This window comes from Ranitomeya imitator, chromosome 6 (genome assembly GCF_032444005.1).
Source record: "Ranitomeya imitator isolate aRanImi1 chromosome 6, aRanImi1.pri, whole genome shotgun sequence".
NCBI classification, from domain to species: domain Eukaryota; kingdom Metazoa; phylum Chordata; class Amphibia; order Anura; family Dendrobatidae; genus Ranitomeya; species Ranitomeya imitator.
The window spans coordinates 23,998,538-24,019,779 of NC_091287.1; the positions used below are offsets into that span (position 1 = coordinate 23,998,538).

The 21,242-nt window shown below is 44.1% G+C and overlaps 1 protein-coding gene across 2 annotated transcripts in view; it reads right to left on the reverse strand.

Annotated features, from left to right (window-relative positions):
- Window positions 1-328: 328 nt before the first annotated feature.
- Window positions 329-21,242, reverse strand: part of TMEM106B (transmembrane protein 106B) — a 31,950-nt gene continuing 11,036 nt past the window's right edge. For both annotated transcript variants that reach the window (XM_069729327.1, XM_069729329.1), the window contains exons 5-8: window positions 19,294-19,434; window positions 5,862-5,911; window positions 5,426-5,479; window positions 329-3,896 (exon numbers count right to left, since the gene is read on the reverse strand). In XM_069729327.1, the coding sequence (XP_069585428.1) occupies window positions 3,764-3,896; window positions 5,426-5,479; window positions 5,862-5,911; window positions 19,294-19,434 (378 nt within the window). In that variant the 3' untranslated portion in view covers window positions 329-3,763. The remainder of the gene's footprint in view (window positions 3,897-5,425; window positions 5,480-5,861; window positions 5,912-19,293; window positions 19,435-21,242) is intronic.

A 21,242-nucleotide genomic window follows, 5' to 3' on the forward strand; every position in this document is an offset into this window, starting at 1 on the left:
AATGATAAAGTTGTTATGTGATTGATACATTGTTGGATATAATTGTACGTAGGGAATGAAAAAAATGTTCCCAATGGCTTCCGGCAACTTATTTCCTGTAGGAACAGCGCCGCCCCTGTCCGCAGGTTGTGTCCGGTATTGCTCTGCAGTTCCGGTGATAGGGGGAGAATTCACATTTGATAACGAAACTCTACAAAAAAGGCGACATCGGGAAGACGGGAAGGAAAACGGTCATGGAGGAGAGGGGTCACTTAGGGGTCCATGGCGGCAGGTGACGTCCGTAGACCCCGTGGGTAAGACGCAGAGGAACAAACAGCGCAGACAGACGTCACTTTTCATCAATCTTTATTGTTACTTTTTTGCCAAAGAAACAAAACTGTAATTACCGATACACACAAGCTCATTAGTGTTGTTAAATAATTATTGACACGAATCACGTGATTTCCCACGTGCGCCAAAACCGCAGTATTTACATAGAAACAATCAGGGCATCTGATCAACGATCCATCACCTTATACCATATGGAGCACAGATTGTCCACAGCAGCCATGATACTTAAAGGGGTTCCTCTAAACAAAATATTTTTGCAAAAAATATAATTAAAGGGACAGTAAAAAAGTATGGAAAGCCATTGCGTTCGTCTTTCCAGACCTCCTTAGCTCTTTTACTGCCCTCGATTGAGCGCCATTTCTGCCTGATCTAAGTAACCTGGCACAGACTAGTTGCTAGGGATACCCTTCCTGGCAACAAAGTATCAATTATTGGTTGCTAGGCAGTGAGTTCCGTAGGAAATGAGACTGTCAAATAGGATGGCTCGGAGCTGGAATGTTGGTGGTTACCGTGGTGATCAGGCTGGAGGCACTAGCAGCAGACAAGTCCTCATCTAGAGAGGCTTTACTGGTCAGATCTTTCTAGAAATAGTTGTAGGCGGAGTCTCTATTTAAAGGCATAGAACAGAAATTCACTTCGATGAGAATGCTTAGCGATGGGGTCGCAATTATGACCCGAGCTGATCAAATATTGTAATCAATAAGTGGTTTCTAAATTGTATCCTTAAGATACAGATTTCATTGCAAAACGGATATTTTAGACCATTTTACCGTATATGACTGCTCCTTTTTTAATGCAAATAAACATGAAACTACAGCCACTTTTTTTTTTTACTTAGTTAATTGGAAAATCCTGCAAAAATCACGGTTACGGTTACGGTTAGTAAAAATACCTTCAACTCCCATGTTCTTTGCTCTTTTCAGAATAGTGACATGTCCCCTTTAAATATAAAGATACATTGTATCTCTGTCTTCTGTGTTACAAAGTGGTTTGTGAAGAGTAACAGCGCCATCTGGTGGGCAGAAGCGAAATGTGATGTGTGCATCCTAGTAACTAGGCGAGAAAACTGTATAAACTTGTAAGAGTTGTCTATGGAGTAAACCTTTTTTTTTTTTCCTACGAGATTATCAGATTGGCTAAAAAAAAAAAAAAACAGAAAAAAAAAAAATAGTCATCAAGACCCCCTATAAAATGATTCCCCCTACTAGTGCTAAAGAGCTTACTGACCTTCCTACAACATCAGATAAAAAATAGCTAAAGTTGTGTAATGTGTCCAGTTCACATTGCTGGTCACCTTGAGATTTAATAATAATTATTTATTACATTTATTATTAATTTAATAAATTAAGGACACCTTAAGGGGGCATCATATTCCTCCACACCATTAAAGTTATTTTGGGCTAAATATAATTTTTACAAGTGGGTTTTAATAATCATTTTCACATAATTTGGCCTTTACAGGGTCTTTGTATCCCCGCACATTGCAGAATGAGTTAACTGAGAAACGGTCGGTGAGCTCATTCTTACTTTGCAACTCTCTTATCAGTCTTTTTCTGAGCTCCTCTCGGCTGATTTCAGAGCGCAAGAAAAATTCAGCTCAACTTTGATGAGGTCTGTGGTTAGAAATCAACACAGAGGAGCTCAGAAAAAGACAAAAGAGAAGGAAAAAAAAAAAAGTGTCACTAACTCAGTCACTGAGGGATTTTTCAGGGAAGAAAAAGAGCCAAAGGTTTAAACTTTTTAATGAAACTGTAGCTGAAAAAAATATTTTTAGCTCTAAATCCATGCAATTAAGCAAAAAAAAAAATAACTAACACCCCCCAGAAGATGTTGGGGGGCCAGATTGGCGACTTTCTAACAGAATGGAACAACCCATCTAGAAAAGTGGTGCTTCCCTATTAATTTGAATATCTGGGGAATGGATGTTTTTTGGAAGCTGACACCTGTCCCAATCTTGTCCGCACATATTTATATACCAGAATCCCTTTCCTCCGAGTCCAAATATTCTTGACCTGACACTTTTCCATACCTTATCATCTGGGAATGCACGGGTGGAAGCAGAAGGCAGATAGAGGCCTATTGGATAAAAATGCTTCCTCAGGGGCGGAGCAGTTTATCACCTTGCTCCTCCCCTGAGGAACAAAAAGTCCTGTCTTTTTCCTAAATTGCTACTTAAAAAGTCCAGTTAGGTCCAGCAATTAATAAAATGTATTCAGCGGCCTCTACCGGCTCCCAAAATGGCAAATGGGTGTGCAGCACCCAAAACACGACTTTATTTCAGGATCTGCAGGGGGTCAAGTCCTATTTTCTCGAGAAGACAAGCGGTGCCCAGTCTGTCTGTCAGCCGCTTATCTCGCCCATAAAAACAACAAGCGGTCAGCTTGCTGAGGCAGAGAGTCAAGAGAAAACAACCATGCACAGATCGTGCAACCGTCACCGAGAGCAGCGGAGAACGTCGTTCACGTACGGACAAGAATAAATCGCAGAATCAATACTTATATGACGGCGTAAACCGCAAAATAAAAGTGGTCAGAGGTTGGAGTGATCACTGCCAGAGACAGAACGAGGCATAAAAACCAGAGAATATCGCAAAATATGATCGCGTTCGGAAAAAGAAGCTTTAAGTGGTAAAAGCCCCCGCCCCTTTAAGAAAACATAAATCTTAAAAAGAGACCCAAAAATCAAAGTGGTTTGGTGATGGGGAAAGATCACAATAATCAGTCAGCTGACAGAAGAGTTAGAAAATACAGAAGAAGCAGTATATATATGGCTTCTATATATATATATATAAAAAAAATCCTTCTTCCCAATGTCAGGAAGCAGCATGGAAAGCAGGCAGCATTTATGTCGTGGGCAGTCAAGAATTGGAACTTTTTACAATTTGGCGCCCCCCCCCCCCCCCAAAAAAAAAAAAAGAGACATTAATAATTGGACTAATGACTCCTTTCCTTCCTGTTAACCCTTTTAACGGCAGCTGTATTGGCCGTCACCCAAGTTGCCTATTTACCGACGCCCTCATAATTCGTCGCTACCAAATAATAGTGATAAAAAATAAATAAAATAAAATTTAAATGATTAAAAAAGGAAAAAAAAAGAAAAAAATAATATTATCAAATCCATGCGGCAATAAAGAATTAAACCGAAATAAAATAAAATAATAAAAAAAAAAGACCTAGAAAGCGTCCCAGGTAAAATGATGAGTAAGTTTGCCGTTGCACAGAGAACATGTTACTATATACAGATTTATGTACACGCGGCCTGAGGGGCGACCTCACGATATGACCGGCGGATATAAAGCCTCCGGGGGTTAGATCCTAGTCTAGATGCACCAAAATGAGCTGCCTGCGCCAACCGCACAGAACCGGCCAGAGCCGCACAGAAGGCAGCGTCACGCCCAACGCCGCTCTCGTCTCCGCTCCAACCTGGAAGGACGCTAAGGCTGCTTGAAGATGGGGAGGCTGGACTGGCCCAGGTGGTAGGTGGCGTTACCCCCGCAGTCCACGTACTGATACACTTCTTGGGAAAGTTGTTCTGGATGACCCAAGTAGGAAATGGTCACCGTCACCCTGTACAAACGAAGAGGACGGTATTATACCTTCAGTGACCACAAGTGAACAGTACAACACTATGAATGTGCCGCTACCCATAGTCACATATCAGAATAATGTATACCTAGTGCCGAAACATGCCCAGGACGTTACACCCCACCAGAAAAAGTGACCCACAAAGAGCAGTATTATAGGGCAAGTATTAAAGTAGTTATATTCTTGTACATAGAGTGCAGTGTTATAGTAGTTATATTCTTGTACATAGGGAGCAGTATTATAGTAGTTATATTCCTGTACATAGGAACAGTATTATAGTAGTTATATTCTTGTACATAGGGGCAGTATTATAGTAGTTATATTCTTGTACATAGAGGCAGTATTATAGTAGTTATATTATTGTACACAGGGAGCAGTATTATAGTAGTTATATTCTTGTACATAGGGGCAGTATTATAGTAGTTATATTCTTGTACATAGGAGCAGTATTATAGTAGTTATATTCTTGTATATAGGAGCAGTATTATAGTAGTTATATTATTGTACACAGGGAGCAGTATTATAGTAGTTATATTCTTGTACATAGGGGCAGTATTATAGTAGTTATATTCTTGTATATAGGAGCAGTATTATAGTAGTTATATTCTTGTACATAGAGGCAGTATTATAGTAGTTATATTATTGTACACAGGGAGCAGTATTATAGTAGTTATATTATTGTACACAGGGAGCAGTATTATAGTAGTTATATTCTTGTATATAGGAGCAGTATTATAGTAGTTATATTCTTGTACATAGAGGCAGTATTATAGTAGTTATATTATTGTGCACAGGGAGCAGTATTATAGTAGTTATATTCCTGTACATAGGAACAGTATTATAGTAGTTATATTCTTGTATATAGGAGCAGTATTATAGTAGTTATATTCTTGTACATAGGAGCAGTATTATAGTAGTTATATTCTTGTACATAGGGGCAGTATTATGGTAGTTATATTCTTGTACACAGGGAGCAGTATTATAGTAGTTATATTCTTGTACATAGGGAGCAGTATTATAGTAGTTATATTCTTATACATAAGAGCAGTATTATAGTAGTTATATTCTTGTACATAGGGGCAGTATTATAGTAGTTATATTCTTGTACATAGAGGCAGTATTATAGTAGTTATATTCTTGTACATAGGGACAGTATTATAGTAGTTATATTCCTGTACATAGGAGCAGTATTATAGTAGTTATATTCTTGTACATAGGAGCAGTATTATACTAGTTATATTCTTGTACATAGGGGCAATATTATAGTAGTTATATTCTTGTACATAGGAGCAGTATTATAGTAGTTATATTCTTGTACATAGGGGCAGTATTATAGTAGTTATATTCTTGTACATAAGGGCAGTATTATAGTAGTTATATTCTTGTACATAGGAGCAGTATTATAGTAGTTATATTCTTGTACATAGGGGCAGTATTATAGTAGTTATATTCTTGTACATAGGGGCAGTATTATACTTATAGTCAGGTCTATAAAATTTGCTGATACTTACTGCATGTTTAATACAATGTTATGAACCTTAATACTTGGTAATGTACAGTAGGTGCTGTGGAGAAAAAAAATAAAAAAATTGAAAAAAAATCACATGTGACGGATGCAGACCAGTGATACATTCTGCACACACATTCCTTTTGCTTTCGGTGACAGGAGGTGCGGGTCCTTAGATTGCAGCGAAGGCTTATGCTGCTGCTGTTCTATAAGGGGATTAACTAATCGGCTCCAAGAAGAACCTGGAACTAAAGTCTCCGGTATATAATGCCGCCTCCTGTGCTATTGCTGGGCCTGGGGTCAGCTCTGATCACAGCTTTTAACTTAAAAGGAGACTCGCTGAATAGCAACTTCTGCAGCCAACAAGCCACAAAAAAGGAAAAAGAAAATAAAAAAAAATTAAAAGTTTTACATTAACAAAACAAGACCCGAATACTCACTACATGTAATCAAATTCTTTCCCGATTTTGGCCGGCACGGTGTAGTCAATCTGTAAATACAACAGGAAGGTTAATGAATCGTTAAATCGACTCACGCCGAGACAAAGGCCGCGATTCATCATTAACTCAATTTTATAAAGTTAGTTTTCTGTACTGAATTCTCCAAAGTAATGAACGTGAGTAGACAAATTTTGTCTTATATAAAGAAAAAAAATAGGGATTTTTGGTTACTCACCATAAAATCCTTTTCTCCGAGACGCTCATTGGGCGACACAGGACTGTGGTGTATGCTTCTGCCGCCAGGAGGCTGACACTAAGTAAACTTAAAAAAAAAATTAGCTCCTCCTCCATCGTATACACCCTGACACTGGCTACCAGAGACTCCAGTTTGGTGCAAAAAGCAGTAGGAAAACAAAAGAAAACACAAAAAATAATATAACAGCATAAATACAGAAACTTTATGTCTAGAAAAGATCCTACTGACTAATGTAATCAGATATAACCAAAGCAGCCATAAGGGCTACCAGGGAGGGAGCTGTGTCCCCCAATGAGCGTCTTGGAGAAAAGGATTTTACGGTGAGTAACCAAAAATCCCTATTTCTCCTTCGCCTCATTGGGGGACACAGGACTGTGGGATGTCCTAAAGCAGTCCCTGGGTGGGAAAAATCACTCACCAGAAAAAGACATCCAGATAATGTTTGTCTATAAATGCGCCACTGCCGCTTGAAGAATTCTTCTACCCAGACTTGCATCTGCAGAGGTCTGGGAATGGACATTATGTTTGACAAATGTATGCAGACTAGACCAGGTCGCAGCCTTGCAAACCTGTTCTGCTGAGGCCTGGTGCCGAACGGCCCAGGAAGCCCCCACTGCTCCAGTCGAATGAGCCTTGATTCCGTCCGGAACCGCCATGCCCATGGAGCGATAAGCCTCCTGAATGGTCGCCCTTATCCATCTGGCCAGGGTAGATTTTGAAGCCGCGCATCCCTTCCTGCGACCCTGCGGAAGGACAAACAGAGCATTCGTCTGGCGAAAGGGGGCCGTATGGGAAACGTACCTCCTCAGAGCCCTCACCAGATCCAACGTATGGAGAGCCTTTTCTACACGGTGCGTAGGTGCCGGACAAAAAGAGGGCAGAACAATATCTTCATTAATGTGAAATGATGAAACAACCTTCGGCAAAAAGGATGGAGCTGGTCTGAGCACCACCTTGTCCTGATGAAATCGCAAAAAAGGAGGACGACAAGAAAGAGCTGCCAGCTCCGATACCCGTCTTATGGACGTTATGGCCACTAAAAATACAACTTTCCAAGAGAGAAACATCAAAGAAACCTCTTGAAGAGGCTCAAAAGGAGCGTCCTGTAAAGCCCTTAAGACCAGATTAAGGTCCCAAGCTTCCAAAGGAGTCTTATAAGGAGGGACCTTATGAGCGACTCCTTGGAAAAAAGTCCTGACTTGACGATTAGGAGCAATCCTGCGTTGAAAAAGTACTGATAAAGCCGAAACCTGCCTTTTAAGGGTACTCGGAGCCAGCCCAGAATCCAGACCTGCTTGAAGGAAGGCTAGAATGTTAGGAACGGAGAAACGCAAAGGGGGCAGCCCGCGTTCTCTACACCAGGAAAGAAACACCTTCCAAGTGTGATAATAAATCCTGGCCGAAACGGACTTACGTGCACTGATCAAGGTATCAGCCACTTCTTGAGAAAAACCAGCCTGAGTTAAAACCCAAGATTCAACGGCCAGGCCGTCAAACGTAGGACCTCTGAGTTCTGGTGGTAGATTGGCCCTTGAGATAGAAGATCTGGCCGATCGGGGAGCCGCCAAGGAACCCCGGCTAGAAGTTGTACCAGGTCTGCATACCAGGTCCGTCGTGGCCAATCCGGAGCGATCAGGATGGCCGGCACTCTCTCTGATTTGATCTTCTTGATTACTCTCGGGAGCAGTGCCAGAGGAGGGAACAGATAAGAGAGATGAAATTGGTTCCAAGACAGTACCAGCGCATCCACGGCGATAGCCTGGGGATCTCGGTACCGAGAGACAAAACTGGGCACCTTGGCATTCACCTTGGACGCCATTAGATCCACGTCTGGAGTTCCCCAAAGATGGCATATCTGCAAAAATACCTCAGGGTGGAGAGACCATTCCCCGGAGGCTAGACCCTGACGGCTTAGGAAATCTGCCGCCCAGTTTTCTTCGCCCGGAATGTGGACCGCTGAGATCACAGAGTGATTTCTCTCCGCCCAGAGTAGAATCAGTTTTACCTCCTGCATGGCTGCCTTGCTGCGGGTGCCCCCCTGGTGATTTATGTAGGCTACCGCTGTAGCGTTGTCCGACTGAATCCGGACAGGGCGACCCGCCAGAAAATGGTGAAAACGTAACAAGGCTAGCCGGACCGCTCGAATCTCTAAGATATTGATGGGGAGTTCTGATTCCCGAGGAGACCAGCGTCCCTGAGCTGTGTGATGGAAGAACACTGCTCCCCAACCCAGGAGACTGGCATCTGTTGTGACCACTAGCCAATTGGTTGGGGGAAAGGGCTTCCCCCTGAGAAGAGATGAGCTGTTTAGCCACCAAGCGAGAGCCTGTCTGGTCTGAAAAGACAACTGAAAATTGCGGTTGAGAGAGAGAGGATTTTTGTTCCATGCTGATAGGATTGCACGTTGGAGGGGTCGAAGATGAAACTGTGCAAACGGAACCGCCTCTATGGTTGCAACCATCTTTCCTAACACCCTCATCCCGGACCGAATCGTATGAGGGTATGGTTGTAGAAGGTTCCTCACTTCCCGCCGAAGGGCTAGGACCTTGTCCTGGGGAAGGACAGTTAAGGCTTGAGAGGTGTCAAAGGTCATGCCTAAGAAAGAGATTTTTCGAGACGGCCGTAGAGATGACTTTCTTAAATTTACCAACCAACCTAGACGGGAAATGGTGTCCAGAGTGATGTCGACATTTTCCTTGCAAGACTGAAATGTCGGTCCCTTGATCAGCAGATCGTCTAGGTATGGCAAGACAACTATACCTCGGGAGTGCAGAATGGACACCACAGTCGACATGACTTTTGTGAACACCCTGGGAGCGGAAACCAGTCCGAAAGGTAATGCCGTGAACTGGAAGTGTAGATTGTTTACGCCAAACCGGAGAAATCTTTGATGGAGCGGAAAGATGGGAATATGAAGATAAGCATCCTGAATGTCTACTGAGGCCAAAAATTCTCCCTTTTCCAGAGAGGCGATGACCGACCGCAGAGACTCCATCCGAAAGTGTCGAACGCGGACAAACTTGTTTAAGAGTTTGAGATCTAGAATAGGCCTCACTGCTCCATCCTTTTTGGGCACTACAAAAAGATTGGAATAAAAGCCCTGGAATCTTTCTTCCTTTGGAACAGGAGAAATGACACCGCTGATACGGAGAGACTCTATGGAATTGAACAAGCTTTGACGAAGAGATTTGCACTTGGGAAGACGGGATGGGAAGAACCGGGGAGGAGGAAGGCAGACCAGCTCTATTTTGTAACCTGAAGATATGAGCTCTGCCACCCACTGGTCGTGGATTACCTGAAGCCAGACCTGGCGAAATAAAAGTAGACGTCCGCCTACCCTTTTGGAGATGCCCGGAAGAGGCCTCCAGTCACTTGGCCGAAAATCTTTGCGTCCTAGATCCTCTAGATCTAGAAGACTGGGGACGCATTCTTCCCCCCTGACTGGCCGAATAAGGGGTCCGACTGTCTCGGTCCTGATTGGGCCGACCCTGCGCAGGAGAACCTGATGCTGGGGCCCATCTGACATAGCGAAAGGTTCTAAAGCGAGCCTGAAAATGGCGCCGAAAAGGCTGTCTGGCCCTCTGCTGAGGAAGGAATTTACTTTTCCCTCCTGTGGAGTCAGAAATGAGCTGATCCAGCTTTTCTCCGAACAAACGACCACTCTGATACGGCAGGGATGTAAGAGATTTCTTAGAGGTAGAATCAGCCCGCCAGGACCTTAACCAAAGGGCCCTTCTGATGGCAATAGCATTAGAAGCAGCCGAGGAAGCACAATCTGCCGCATCCAGAGATGCGTTAATCAGATAGCTACCGGCCATAGCTACCTGAGATGACATTTCAGCCAATTCTGCTGACACATTACCTTCCTGGAGAGCCTTAGATAACGAGTCAGACCAAGATATCATAGCCCTGGCAACCCAGGTTGCCGCAAAAGAAGGAAAAAGTGCTGAGCTTGAGGCCTCAAAGACGGAACGAGCCAAGCTCTCTATAAGACGATCCGTAGGATCCTTAATCGATGAGCCATTAGGGAGAAATAGCAACGTGTTAGAGGCTAAACGGGACACTGGAGGATCTACAGAAGGATTTTCTGCCCAATCACTACAAAGTTCCGAAGCAAAAGGATACCTAGCCTTCAGAGCTCTTTGCCCTGAAAAGCGTTTGTCCGGGTGCTCCCTATTGCGTCGAATCAGGTCCTCGAACTCAGGATGAGAGGAAAAAACCCTATGGGCCCGTTTAGACCGCTTAAATGAGACCTTATGATCAGAGGAAGAGACGAGCTCGTCTTCTATCCCCAAAGACTGATTGACAGCTTCAATTAGGCTGTCTACTGACTCCTGAAACCCAGGTTTATCAAAATTAAGAGACCCTTCTGACTCGTAGTCAGTCTCAACTTCACCGCTTTCTGCAGGGGAAGGAGAGCGAGATACGGAACTCCAGGATGCGGAAGCACCTGAGTGCCTGGGAGACGCTTTGCGAATCCGCTTTCCATGCGTCTGTCGAGTGAGAGCGCCCCCCCTGCAGGCCGCAGACTCCTGAGACCCCGAGGCCCTCTCTGAAAACAGGCGGACTACCGGTCCCGACCGCCGGGGTCTGCAGTGATTTGATCGCTTCAGTAAGGGACGCCATGGATTGTGACAAGGACGTGACCCATTCCGGAGGAGCTACCACAGCATCTGGCTGAGGGACCGGAGCTGGAGAGACTACTGGAGGACTGGCAGGGGGGGGCTCCTGGACATGTTCAGGGTCACAGGCCTCACAGAGGCGATTACTTTGGGCGTGCGGAAAAAGGGCACTACAAGATACACAACTGGAAAAAAGAACCGTGTGAGTCTTAACCCTTCTAGACATAATGATCCGTAATGCTATACCCAGGGCCAGAGACTGGGAAAAAAAGGAATGCTTCAGCCAGATGGAGGGAGAAGCACTTACCCCAGTCCTGTGTCCCCACGAGTACCGAGATGGATCCTCAAAGCATGATGCTGAGCCCAAAAGCGCTGTCTTATATGCATAGCAGGCCTTAGGGGGGAGGGACCGCCAAACGATGCTGCGGCCTGGAGCAGGCTCGAAGCCGGGGCCTCAATTTTTCCCCCCTTAGAGCGAGGAGAGCCGGAACCGGAAGTGACGCGCCGGAAGGGGCGGAGCCCCACAGCGCGGTCCGATGGCCGGAAGTCCCGGCTCCAGGAAGCTGCTCCACGCCCGAAGCGGCCAGGCAGAGCCGATGCCTCTGGGGGGACAGCGGCGCTGATCCTAACGCCGCGCGCCGCCGGACCACGCTGCAGCGTAGCTGCGCCACAGCGTCGCCCGACATAACGCCACAGCGCCGGACAACGCCGCAGCGCCACAGATCCAACGCCCCAGCGCCGGATCACGCCGCAGCGCAGCAGTCCCAACGCAGCAGCGCCGCCTCAGCAGCGCTGAAAAAAAGGGCACCGCACTCCCGGAGGACACAGCCGCCGGACCCCGCAGGTAATGCCAGGAGCCCCCCCATCATACCGCACTATCGAGGGGTAGAACCAATGACGGTGCAGGAACCCTATCTCCATTATCCCCAGGATAAGGAGAGGGACCGTCCACCACCCCAGCTAACACCGCAGGGGTGTAGAATTCAGGGGGGAACACACGGACATCTTATGGGCACCTGTACAGCCTGGAGTCTAGGTACCTCAGGGTGGTCAGGGCCAAGTCCGGTGAAGAATCCCACGTCGCGGGGAAGGATACGTGGAGAAAATCGCACGTACTTGCCCGTTGATGGTTTGGGGAGATCGGACCCTCAAAAAGGTCCGTCGCCCCTTCAATCCAAAGATGTTGAAAAATCGGGTCCATCGATCCAGGACCCAGAGATGTGCCTCCTTGAGACACTAAGCATGAACTGGAGTCTCTGGTAGCCAGTGTCAGGGTGTATACGATGGAGGAGGAGCTAATTTTTTTTTTAAGTTTACTTAGTGTCAGCCTCCTGGCGGCAGAAGCATACACCACAGTCCTGTGTCCCCCAATGAGGCGAAGGAGAAAAAAGGATCCTTTAAACATGTTGCATGTTCGCCCTCTAATGTGATAAAAAGAAGTTTAGACAGATTTTACATTCCACAATTCTGCAAATATTTTGCAACAATTCAAAAATGTTCACATGATCAATTAAGACTACAACATCTGTATTTAAAAAAACAAACAAAAAACAAACAAACAAAAAAAAACAGGAAACCAAAAGAAACAAGAATGCCAATTAACCCCTTTCTGCCATTAGACGTACTATTGCGTCCATGTGGGGTGGGCTTTTCTTCCCAAGGACGCAATAGTACGTCATATGCGATCGGCAGCGCTCACGGGGGGAGCGCCGCCGATCGCGGCCGGGTGTCAGCTGTTTATCGCAGCTGACATCCGGCACTATGTGCCAGGAGCGGTCACGGACCGCCCCCGGCACATTAACCCCCGGCACACCGCGATCAAAGATGATCGCGATGTGCCGGCGGTACAGGGAAGCACCGCGCAGGGAGGGGGCTCCCTGCGGGCTTCCCTGAGCCCCCCGCAGCAACGCGATGTGATCGCGTTGCTGCGAGGGTCTCACCTCCCTCCCTGCTCCCTCCAGCCCCGGATCCAAGATGGCCGCGGATCCGGGTCCTGCAGGGAGGGAGGTGGCTTCACAGAGCCTGCTTAGAGCAGGCACTGTGAAGCAGCCTGCACTGCTATCAGATCAGTGATCTGACAGAGTGCTGTGCAAACTGTCAGATCACTGATCTGTGATGTCCCCCCCTGGGACAAAGTAAAAAAGTAAAAAAAAAAAATTTCAAATGTGTAAAAAAAAATTAAAAAAAATATTCCAAAATAATGAAAAAAAAATAAAAATATTATTCCCATAAATACATTTCTTTATCTAAATAAAAAAAAAAAAACAATAAAAGTACACATATTTAGTATCGCCGCGTCCGTAACGGCCCGACCTATAAAACTGGCCCACTAGTTAACCCCTTCAGTAAACACCGTAAGAAAAAAAAAAAAAAAACGAGGCAAAAAACAACGCTTTATTATCATACCGCCGAACAAAAAGTGGAATAACACGCGATCAAAAAGACAGATATAACTAACCATGGTACCGCTGAAAACGTCATCTTGTCCCGCAAAAAACGAGCCGCCATACAGCATCATCAGCAAAAAAATAAAAAAGTTATAGCCCTGAGAATAAAGCGATGCAAAAATAATTATTTTTTCTATAAAATAGTTTTTATCGTATAAAAGCGCCAAAACATAAAAAAATGATATAAATGAGGTGTCGCTGTAATCGTACTGACCCGAAGAATAAAACTGCTTCATCAATTTTACCAAACGCGGAACGGTATAAACGCCTCCCCCAAAAGAAATTCATGAATAGCTGGTTTTTGGTCATTCTGCCTCACAAAAATCGGAATAAAAAGCGATCAAAAAATGTCACGTGCCCGAAAATGTTACCAATAAAAACATCAACTCGTCCCGCAAAAACCAAGACCTCACATGACTCTGTGGACCAGAATATAGAAAAATTATAGCTCTCAAAATGTGGTAACGCAAAAAATATTTTTTGCAATAAAAAGCGTCTTTCAGTGTGTGACGGCTGCCAATCATAAAAATCCGCTAAAAAACCCGCTATAAAAGTAAATCAAACCCCCCTTCATCACCCCCTTAGTTAGGGAAAAATTAAAAAAATGTATTTATTTCCATTTTCCCATTAGGGCTAGGGTTAGAGTTAGGGCTAGGGTTAGGGCTAGGGCTAGGGTTAGGGCTAGGGTTAGGGCTAGGGTTAGGGTTAGGGCTAGGGCTAGGGTTAGGGTTAGGGCTAGGGTTAGGGCTAGGGTTAGGGCTAGGGTTAGGGCTAGGGTTAGGGCTAGGGTTAGGGCTAGGGTTAGGATTAGGGTTAGGGCTAGGGTTAGGGCTAGGGCTACAGTTTGGGTTGGGGCTAAAGTTACAGTTAGGGTTTAGATTACATTTACGGTTGGGAATAGGGTTGGGATTAGGGTTAGGGGTGTGTCAGGGTTAGAGGTGTTGTTAGGGTTACTGTTGGGATTAGGGTTAGGGATGTGTTTGGATTAGGGTTTCAGTTATAATTGGGGGGTTTCCACTGTTTAGGCACATCAGGGGCTCTCCAAACGCGACATGGCGTCCGATCTCAATTCCAGCCAATTCTGCGTTGAAAAAGTAAAACAGTGCTTCTTCCCTTCCGAGCTCTCCCGTGTGCCCAAACAGGGGTTTACCCCAACATATGGGGTATCAGCGTACTCAGGACAAATAGGACAACAACTTTTGGGGTCCAATTTCTCCTGCTACCCTTGGGAAAATACAAAACTCGGGGCTAAAACATATTTTTTGTGGGGAAAAAAAAGATTTTTTATTTTCACGGCTCTGCGTTATAAACTGTAGTGAAACACTTGGGGGTTCAAAGTTCTCACAACACATCTAGATTAGTTCCCTGGGGGGTCTAGTTTCCAATATGGGGTCACTTGTGGGGGGTTTCTACTGTTTAGGTACATTAGGGGTTCTGCAAACGCAATGTGACGTCTGCAGACCATTCCATCTAAGTCTGCATTCCAAATGGCGCTCCTTCCCTTCCGAGCTCTGCCATGCGCTCAAACGTTGGTTTCCCCCAACATACGGGGTATCAGCGTACTCAGGACAAATTGGACAACAACTTTTGGGGTCGAATTTCTCCTCTTACCCTCGGGAAAATACAAAACTGGGGGCTAAAAAATAATTTTGGGGGGAAAGATTTTTTTTTTTAATTTTCACGGCTCTGCGTTACAAACTGTAGTGAAACACTTGGGGGTTCAAAGATATCACAACACATCTAGATGAGTTCCTTAGGGGGTCTAGTTTCCAAAATGGTGTCACTTGTGGGAGGTTTCTACTGTTTAGGTACATTAGGGGCTCTGCAAATGCAATGTGACACCTGCAGACCATTCCATCTAAGTCCTCATTCCAAATGGAGCTCCTTCCCTTCCGAGCCCTCCCATGCGCCCAAACAGTGGTTCCCCCCCACATATGGGGTATCAGCGCACTCAGGACAAATTGGACAACAAATTGTGGGGTCGAATTTCTCCTTTTACCCTCGGGAAAATACAAAACTGGGGGCTAAAAAATAATTTTTGTGGGAAAAAATTTTTTTTTTATTTTTACGGCTCTCCATTATAAACTTCTGTGAAGCCCTTGGTGGGTCAAAGCGCTCAGCACACATCTAGATAAGTTCCTAAGGGGGTCTACTTTCCAAAATGGTGTCACTTGTGGGGGGTTTCTACTGTTTAGGTACATTAGGGGCTCTGCAAACGCAATGTGACACCTGCAGACCATTCCATCTAAGTCTGCATTCAAATGGCACTCCTTCCCTTCTGAGCCCTCCCATGTGCCCAAACAGTGGTTCCCCCCACATATGGTGTATCATCGCACTCAGGACAAATTGGGCAACAAATTTTGGGGTCCAATTTCTCCTGTTACCCTCAGGAAAATACAAAACTGGGGGCTAAAAAAATAATTTTTGTGGGAAAAAAATTTTGTTTTATTTTTACGGCTCTGCATTATAAACTTCTGTGAAGCACTTGGTGGGTCAAAGTGCTCACCACACCTCTAGATAAGTTCCTTAGGGGGTCTACTTTCCAAAATGGTGTCATTTGTGGGGGGTTTCAATGTTTAGGCACATCAGTGGCTCTTCAAACGCAACATGGCGTCCCATCTCAATTCCTGTCAATTTAGCTTTGAAAAGTCAAACGGCGCTCCTTCCCTTCCGAGCTCTCCCATCCACCCAAACAGTGGTTTACCCCCACATATGGGGTATCCGCGTACTCAGGACAAATTGTACAACAACTTTTGGGGTCCAATTTCTTCTCTTACCCTTGGGAAAATAAAAAATTGGGGGCAAAAAGATAATTTTTGTGAAAAAATATGATTTTTTATTTTTACGGTTCTACATTATAAACTTCTGTGAAGCACTTGGTGGGTCAAAGTGCTCACCACACCTCTAGATAAGTTCCTTAGGGGGTCTACTTTCCAAAATGGTGTCACTTGTGGGGGGTTTCAATGTTTAGGCACATCAGTGGCTCTTCAAACGCAACATGACGTCCCATCTCAATTCCTGTCAATTTTGCATTGAAAAGTCAAACGGCGCTCCTTCCCTTCCGAGCTCTCCCATCCGCCCAAACAGTGGTTTACCCCCACATATGGGCTATCAGCGTACTCAGGACAAATTGTACAACAACTTTTGGGGTCCAATTTCTTCTCTTACCCTTGGGAAAATAAAAAATTGGGGGCGAAAAGATAATTTTTGTGAAAAAATATGATTTTTTATTTTTACGGTTCTACATTATAAACTTCTGTGAAGCACTTGTTGGGTCAAAGTGCTCACCACACCTCTAGATAAGTTCCTTAGGGGGTCTACTTTCCAAAATGGTGTCACTTGTGGGGGGTTTCAATGTTTAGCCACATCAGGGGCTCTCCAAACGAAACATGGCGTCCCATCTCAATTCCAGTCAATTTTGCATTGAAAAGTCAAATGGCGCTCCTTCGCTTCCGAGCTCTGCCATGCGCCCAAACAGTGGTTTACCCCCACATGTGGGGTATTGGCATACTCAGGACAAATTGTACAACAATGTTTGGGGTCCATTTTCTCCTGTTACCCTTGGTAAAATAAAACAAATTGGAGCTGAATTACATTTTTTGTGAAAAAAAGTTAAATGTTCATTTTTATTTAAACATTCAAAAAATTCCTGTGAAGCACCAGAAGGGTTAATAAACTTCTTGAATATGGTTTTGAGCACCTTGAGGGGTGTAGTTTTTAGAATGGTGTCACACTTGGGTATTTTCTATCATATAGACCCCTCAAAATGACTTCAAATGAGATGTGGTCCCTAAAATAAAATGGTGTTGTAGAAATGAGAAATTGCTGGTCAACTTTTAACCCTTATAACTCCCTAACAAAAAAAAATTTTGGTTCCAAAATTGTGCTGATGTAAAGTAGACATGTGGGAAATGTTACTTATTAAGTATTTTGTGTGACATATCTCTGTGATTTAATTGCATAAAAATTCAAAGTTGGAAAATTGCGAAATTTTCATAATTTTCGCCAAATTTCCGTTTTTTTCACAAATAAACGCAGGTACTATCAAATAATTTTTACCATTGTCATGAAGTACAATATGTCACGAGAAAACAATGTCAGAATCACCAGGATCCATTGAAGCGTTCCAGAGTTATAACCTCATAAAGGGACAGTGGTCAGAATTGTAAAAATTGGCCCGGTCATTAACGTGCAAACCACCCTTGGGGGTAAAGGGGTTAAATAATGAATAAAACCGATAATAAATAATAATAAAAATAAATATGATGCATAATAAATAATGAATACAATAGAAAATAATTACTAAAATGCATAGGAAAATAAATAAAACTTGTAATAAATAATAATAAGAAGAATAATGAATAAGACACACAATTATTAGAAATGGGCGAACCCGAACAGTAAAGTTCGGTGTCCATATTGAACATCTATTGCTCGGGCAATAGTCCGTTTTGCAGTTCGGGTTCGGCCCCCCAGACACCAGGTATTTGTCACGCCGTCATGCGCATGATAGTGCAGCAAACAGTGCTTCTGATCTGCGGTAAAATCATTACTGCCGGTTAGAGAGCTTTGATCGGAGGTAAAAAGTTTACCTCCAGTCACTGGTGTCGGCTGTTGGGACTACGGCTCCATGTCTTTCTAATTATTTATTTAAAGTCTCACAGTGCTAGCGGGGCCATCACTGAGGTCACCGCAGTTCAGACCGGCTGGGAAAGCAGCCTCAGTGATCGGCGGTAACCTCTGTGACGTCACCGTTGGTCACTGAGGCTGCACTCCCAGCAGTTCAATCACCAGTGGTTCTCAGTCCAGGTTGAAAACGGTTTATTCCCCCAGACATGATTACAGTGTGGGACACAACGATGGATAGGTGAGGGATATAGTTTTTTATTTTTATTACAGGGGACGATGGCTTCAGTGTAATGGGCGTTAGGTGAGTATAACCGTGTTTGTTATTTGTAAATAAAAAAGTAAAAGTGTGTTTTGTTTTATTTCTAATAAAGGAGTTTATTCTGGCTGTGTCGTTATTTACCATACAACTATAGGATTAGTAATGGATAGGTGTCTTATAGACGACTCTCCATTACTAAGCTGTGGGCTTGATGTCACCTGACAATACAAAGGTGACATCAACCTCACAAATATGAACCCCACTTGCCACCGCTACAGGGCAAATGGGAAGAGGCGGGAAAAGTGCCAGAATTGATCTTTTCTGGGCAGCTGCGGACTGCTATTTTTAGATAGGGGGTGAGGCAATATCTATGGCCCCTTACCAGCCTGAGAATACCAGCCCCCAGCTGTCTGCTTTAGCAAGGCTGGTTGCCAAAAATGGGATTTCAACCGCCAGCTGTGAGTTTTGCCTGGCTGGTTATCAAAAATACAGGGGAACCCACGCTTTTTTTTATTTTTTTATTATTATTATTTATTTAGAGCGCAGGCACTGGCAGATTAATACTCCCATCAGCAGCTCCTGCTCTCACTGTTATTAGCTGCAGCAGGTGCAGGCTGATGGGAGCAGTAGTCACATCAGCCGACGCCAGTGACTGTAGGTAAATTTTTTTATACCCCCGATCACAGCTGTGGGCTCACGCTGTCATTTGAGTAATGATTTTACCGCCAATCAGAAGCAAGTGTTTACCACGCTGTCATGTACATGACAGCATGGCAAATAATGGAACTTCGGGCCCCCCCATTCAAGTGAATGGGGTCCGGGTACTGGTCTACTACCTGAACCCTAACATTTTTTTTTTTTTTTTAACTGTTCGGTCAAACCCGAACACCCAGGGGTCTGACCATCTCTAATAATTCTTACTAAAAAGAAAATAATAAATAAAAATAATAAATATTAAAATGCATAAGAAAATAAGTAAAACGTATAATAAAACAACAACGGAAAAAAACCCATAATAAAAAATGAATAAGGCGCATAATAAATAAAGAAAAGAAAATAAATAATGAATAAGACGCATAATAAATAAAGAAAAATAAATAAAATAAAAAATAACAACATAGAAATAAATAATGAATAAGATGCCAGAGTCATTATTATTCCATAAATGATGAATCGGGGGCCAAAGTTTCTGCTCCGGACACAGCTCCCCATATCTTACCTGTTTCGTGTCCAGGGGTCCGATCTTGGTTACGTTGTTTAGCTTGGACTTCCCGATGACGGTCTTATAATACTGCACCTGCCCGGTGACGTTATCCACCTCTATAGGGTAGAAGTTGTTGTTGGTTATATTCAACGTGTTCTGGGGACAAAGAAGAACAGAAGCCAGGATAAGGGGGGAGTAAACTTACAAAAAAAAAAATTATATATAGATAGATAGATATAATAGGAAAAAAGGGAACAGCACAACTTAAGTACTTATCTTCGGGTGCAAGGCCCCAGGCAACCAGTCCAACGATTGCACCAAATTCACATAGAAAAAAAGAGGCAGCACTCCATAATAAAGTGAAAAAAAGTGGAAGGTTTTAATCAACCCACACAGCCGGGCGACGTTTCAGCTCCATCTGAGCCTTTCTCAAGCTTGAGAAAGGCTCAGATGGAGCTGAAACGTCGCCCGGCTATGTGGGTTGATTAAAACCTTCCACTTTTTTTCACTTTATTATGGAGTGCTGCCTCTTTTTTTCTATGTAGATAGATAGATAGATAGATAGATAGATGATAGATAGATAGATAGATAGATAGATAGATAGATAGATAGATAGATAGATAGAGATACATATACACATATATGTTTTAGCTTATATTCAATAGTGTTGATCAGTGGCGTCTGTGTCTCAAGATCCCAACCGATTACTTCTGCCTTTGAGTGATCAGAGCAGATCTCAGGATCCAGTCTAAGTTCTCCCGAAAACGATGCTGAGGCAAATGTACTCCCTTTCCTTACATGCTCCTCTCAGGGTGATGTTTGCTCTTTTCTTGGAGTTACAAGCAATTTGAAAAAGAAACAAGAAGCTGCAGCTGCATCCCCCTCCTCCCCCAGTCTGTTCAGTTTTACCCAACATTGTTTTTTTGCTGCCTCAGGAATTATCTGACCATTTGCACAAATTTAAGGGAACTACAGAAAAAAAAATCTAAAAGCCAGTATGAAAATATATCACACACTGGACTAGTTTCATAGATTTACACGTATGGCTGATTGAAAATGGGCGACACCAAGTCAAGGCGAAGTTTTTAGGGTTTCAGAAAAGTGAGAATTATGAGAAGAGATATGAAAGGTTCTGAAACTTTCTGATATACTTAGCAAGCGGAGATATTGGGAAAATAAATTGCAGTCAGTGAATGATGCAGGGCCAACACTGGCCACTACAGATCTCAGCAGCAGGAGTCTCCTTCTTGTTCGGTCAGTTTGCTACAATGTATCAGTCCAGTCCGCTCATAAGGGATTGTGTAAACTAGATACAAATTCAAGAAATCTTTAGGGGCAAGAAGGGATAAGTCAGAGCAGGTTTTCATAAAAATGAACTGACTGCAAGCAGAGATCTTGTAAGGGTGACAAAACAAAGTATATTACAAAGTTTCAGAACATTTAATCCCTTGGTGATCCACAATAAGAGAGTCCCTTTAAATACTGTGATGTCATGGCCCCTGGGGGGTGTGAGTGGGGTGAGATCAACCAATCCCAGGCTACTCACTGTGATGTCATGGCCCCAGGGGGGTGGGGATGGGATGAGATGAACCAATCCCAGGATATTCACTATGATGTCATGGCCCCTGGGGGGTGTGAGTGGGGCAAGATCAACCAATCCCAGGATACTCACTGGGATGTCATGGCCCCTGGGGGGTGGGGATGGGATGGGGTGAGATGAACCAATCCCAGGATACTCACTATGATGTCATGGCCCCTGGGGGGTGTGAGTGGGGGAGATCAACCAATCCCAGGATACTCACTGTGATGTCATGACCCCTGGGGGGGGGGGGGGGGTGTTGGGGATGGGATGAGATGAACCAATCCCAGGATATTCACTGTGATGTCATGGGCCCTGGGGATGTGAGTGAGGTGAGCTGAACCAATCCCAGGATACTCACTGTGATGTCATGGCCCCTGGGGGG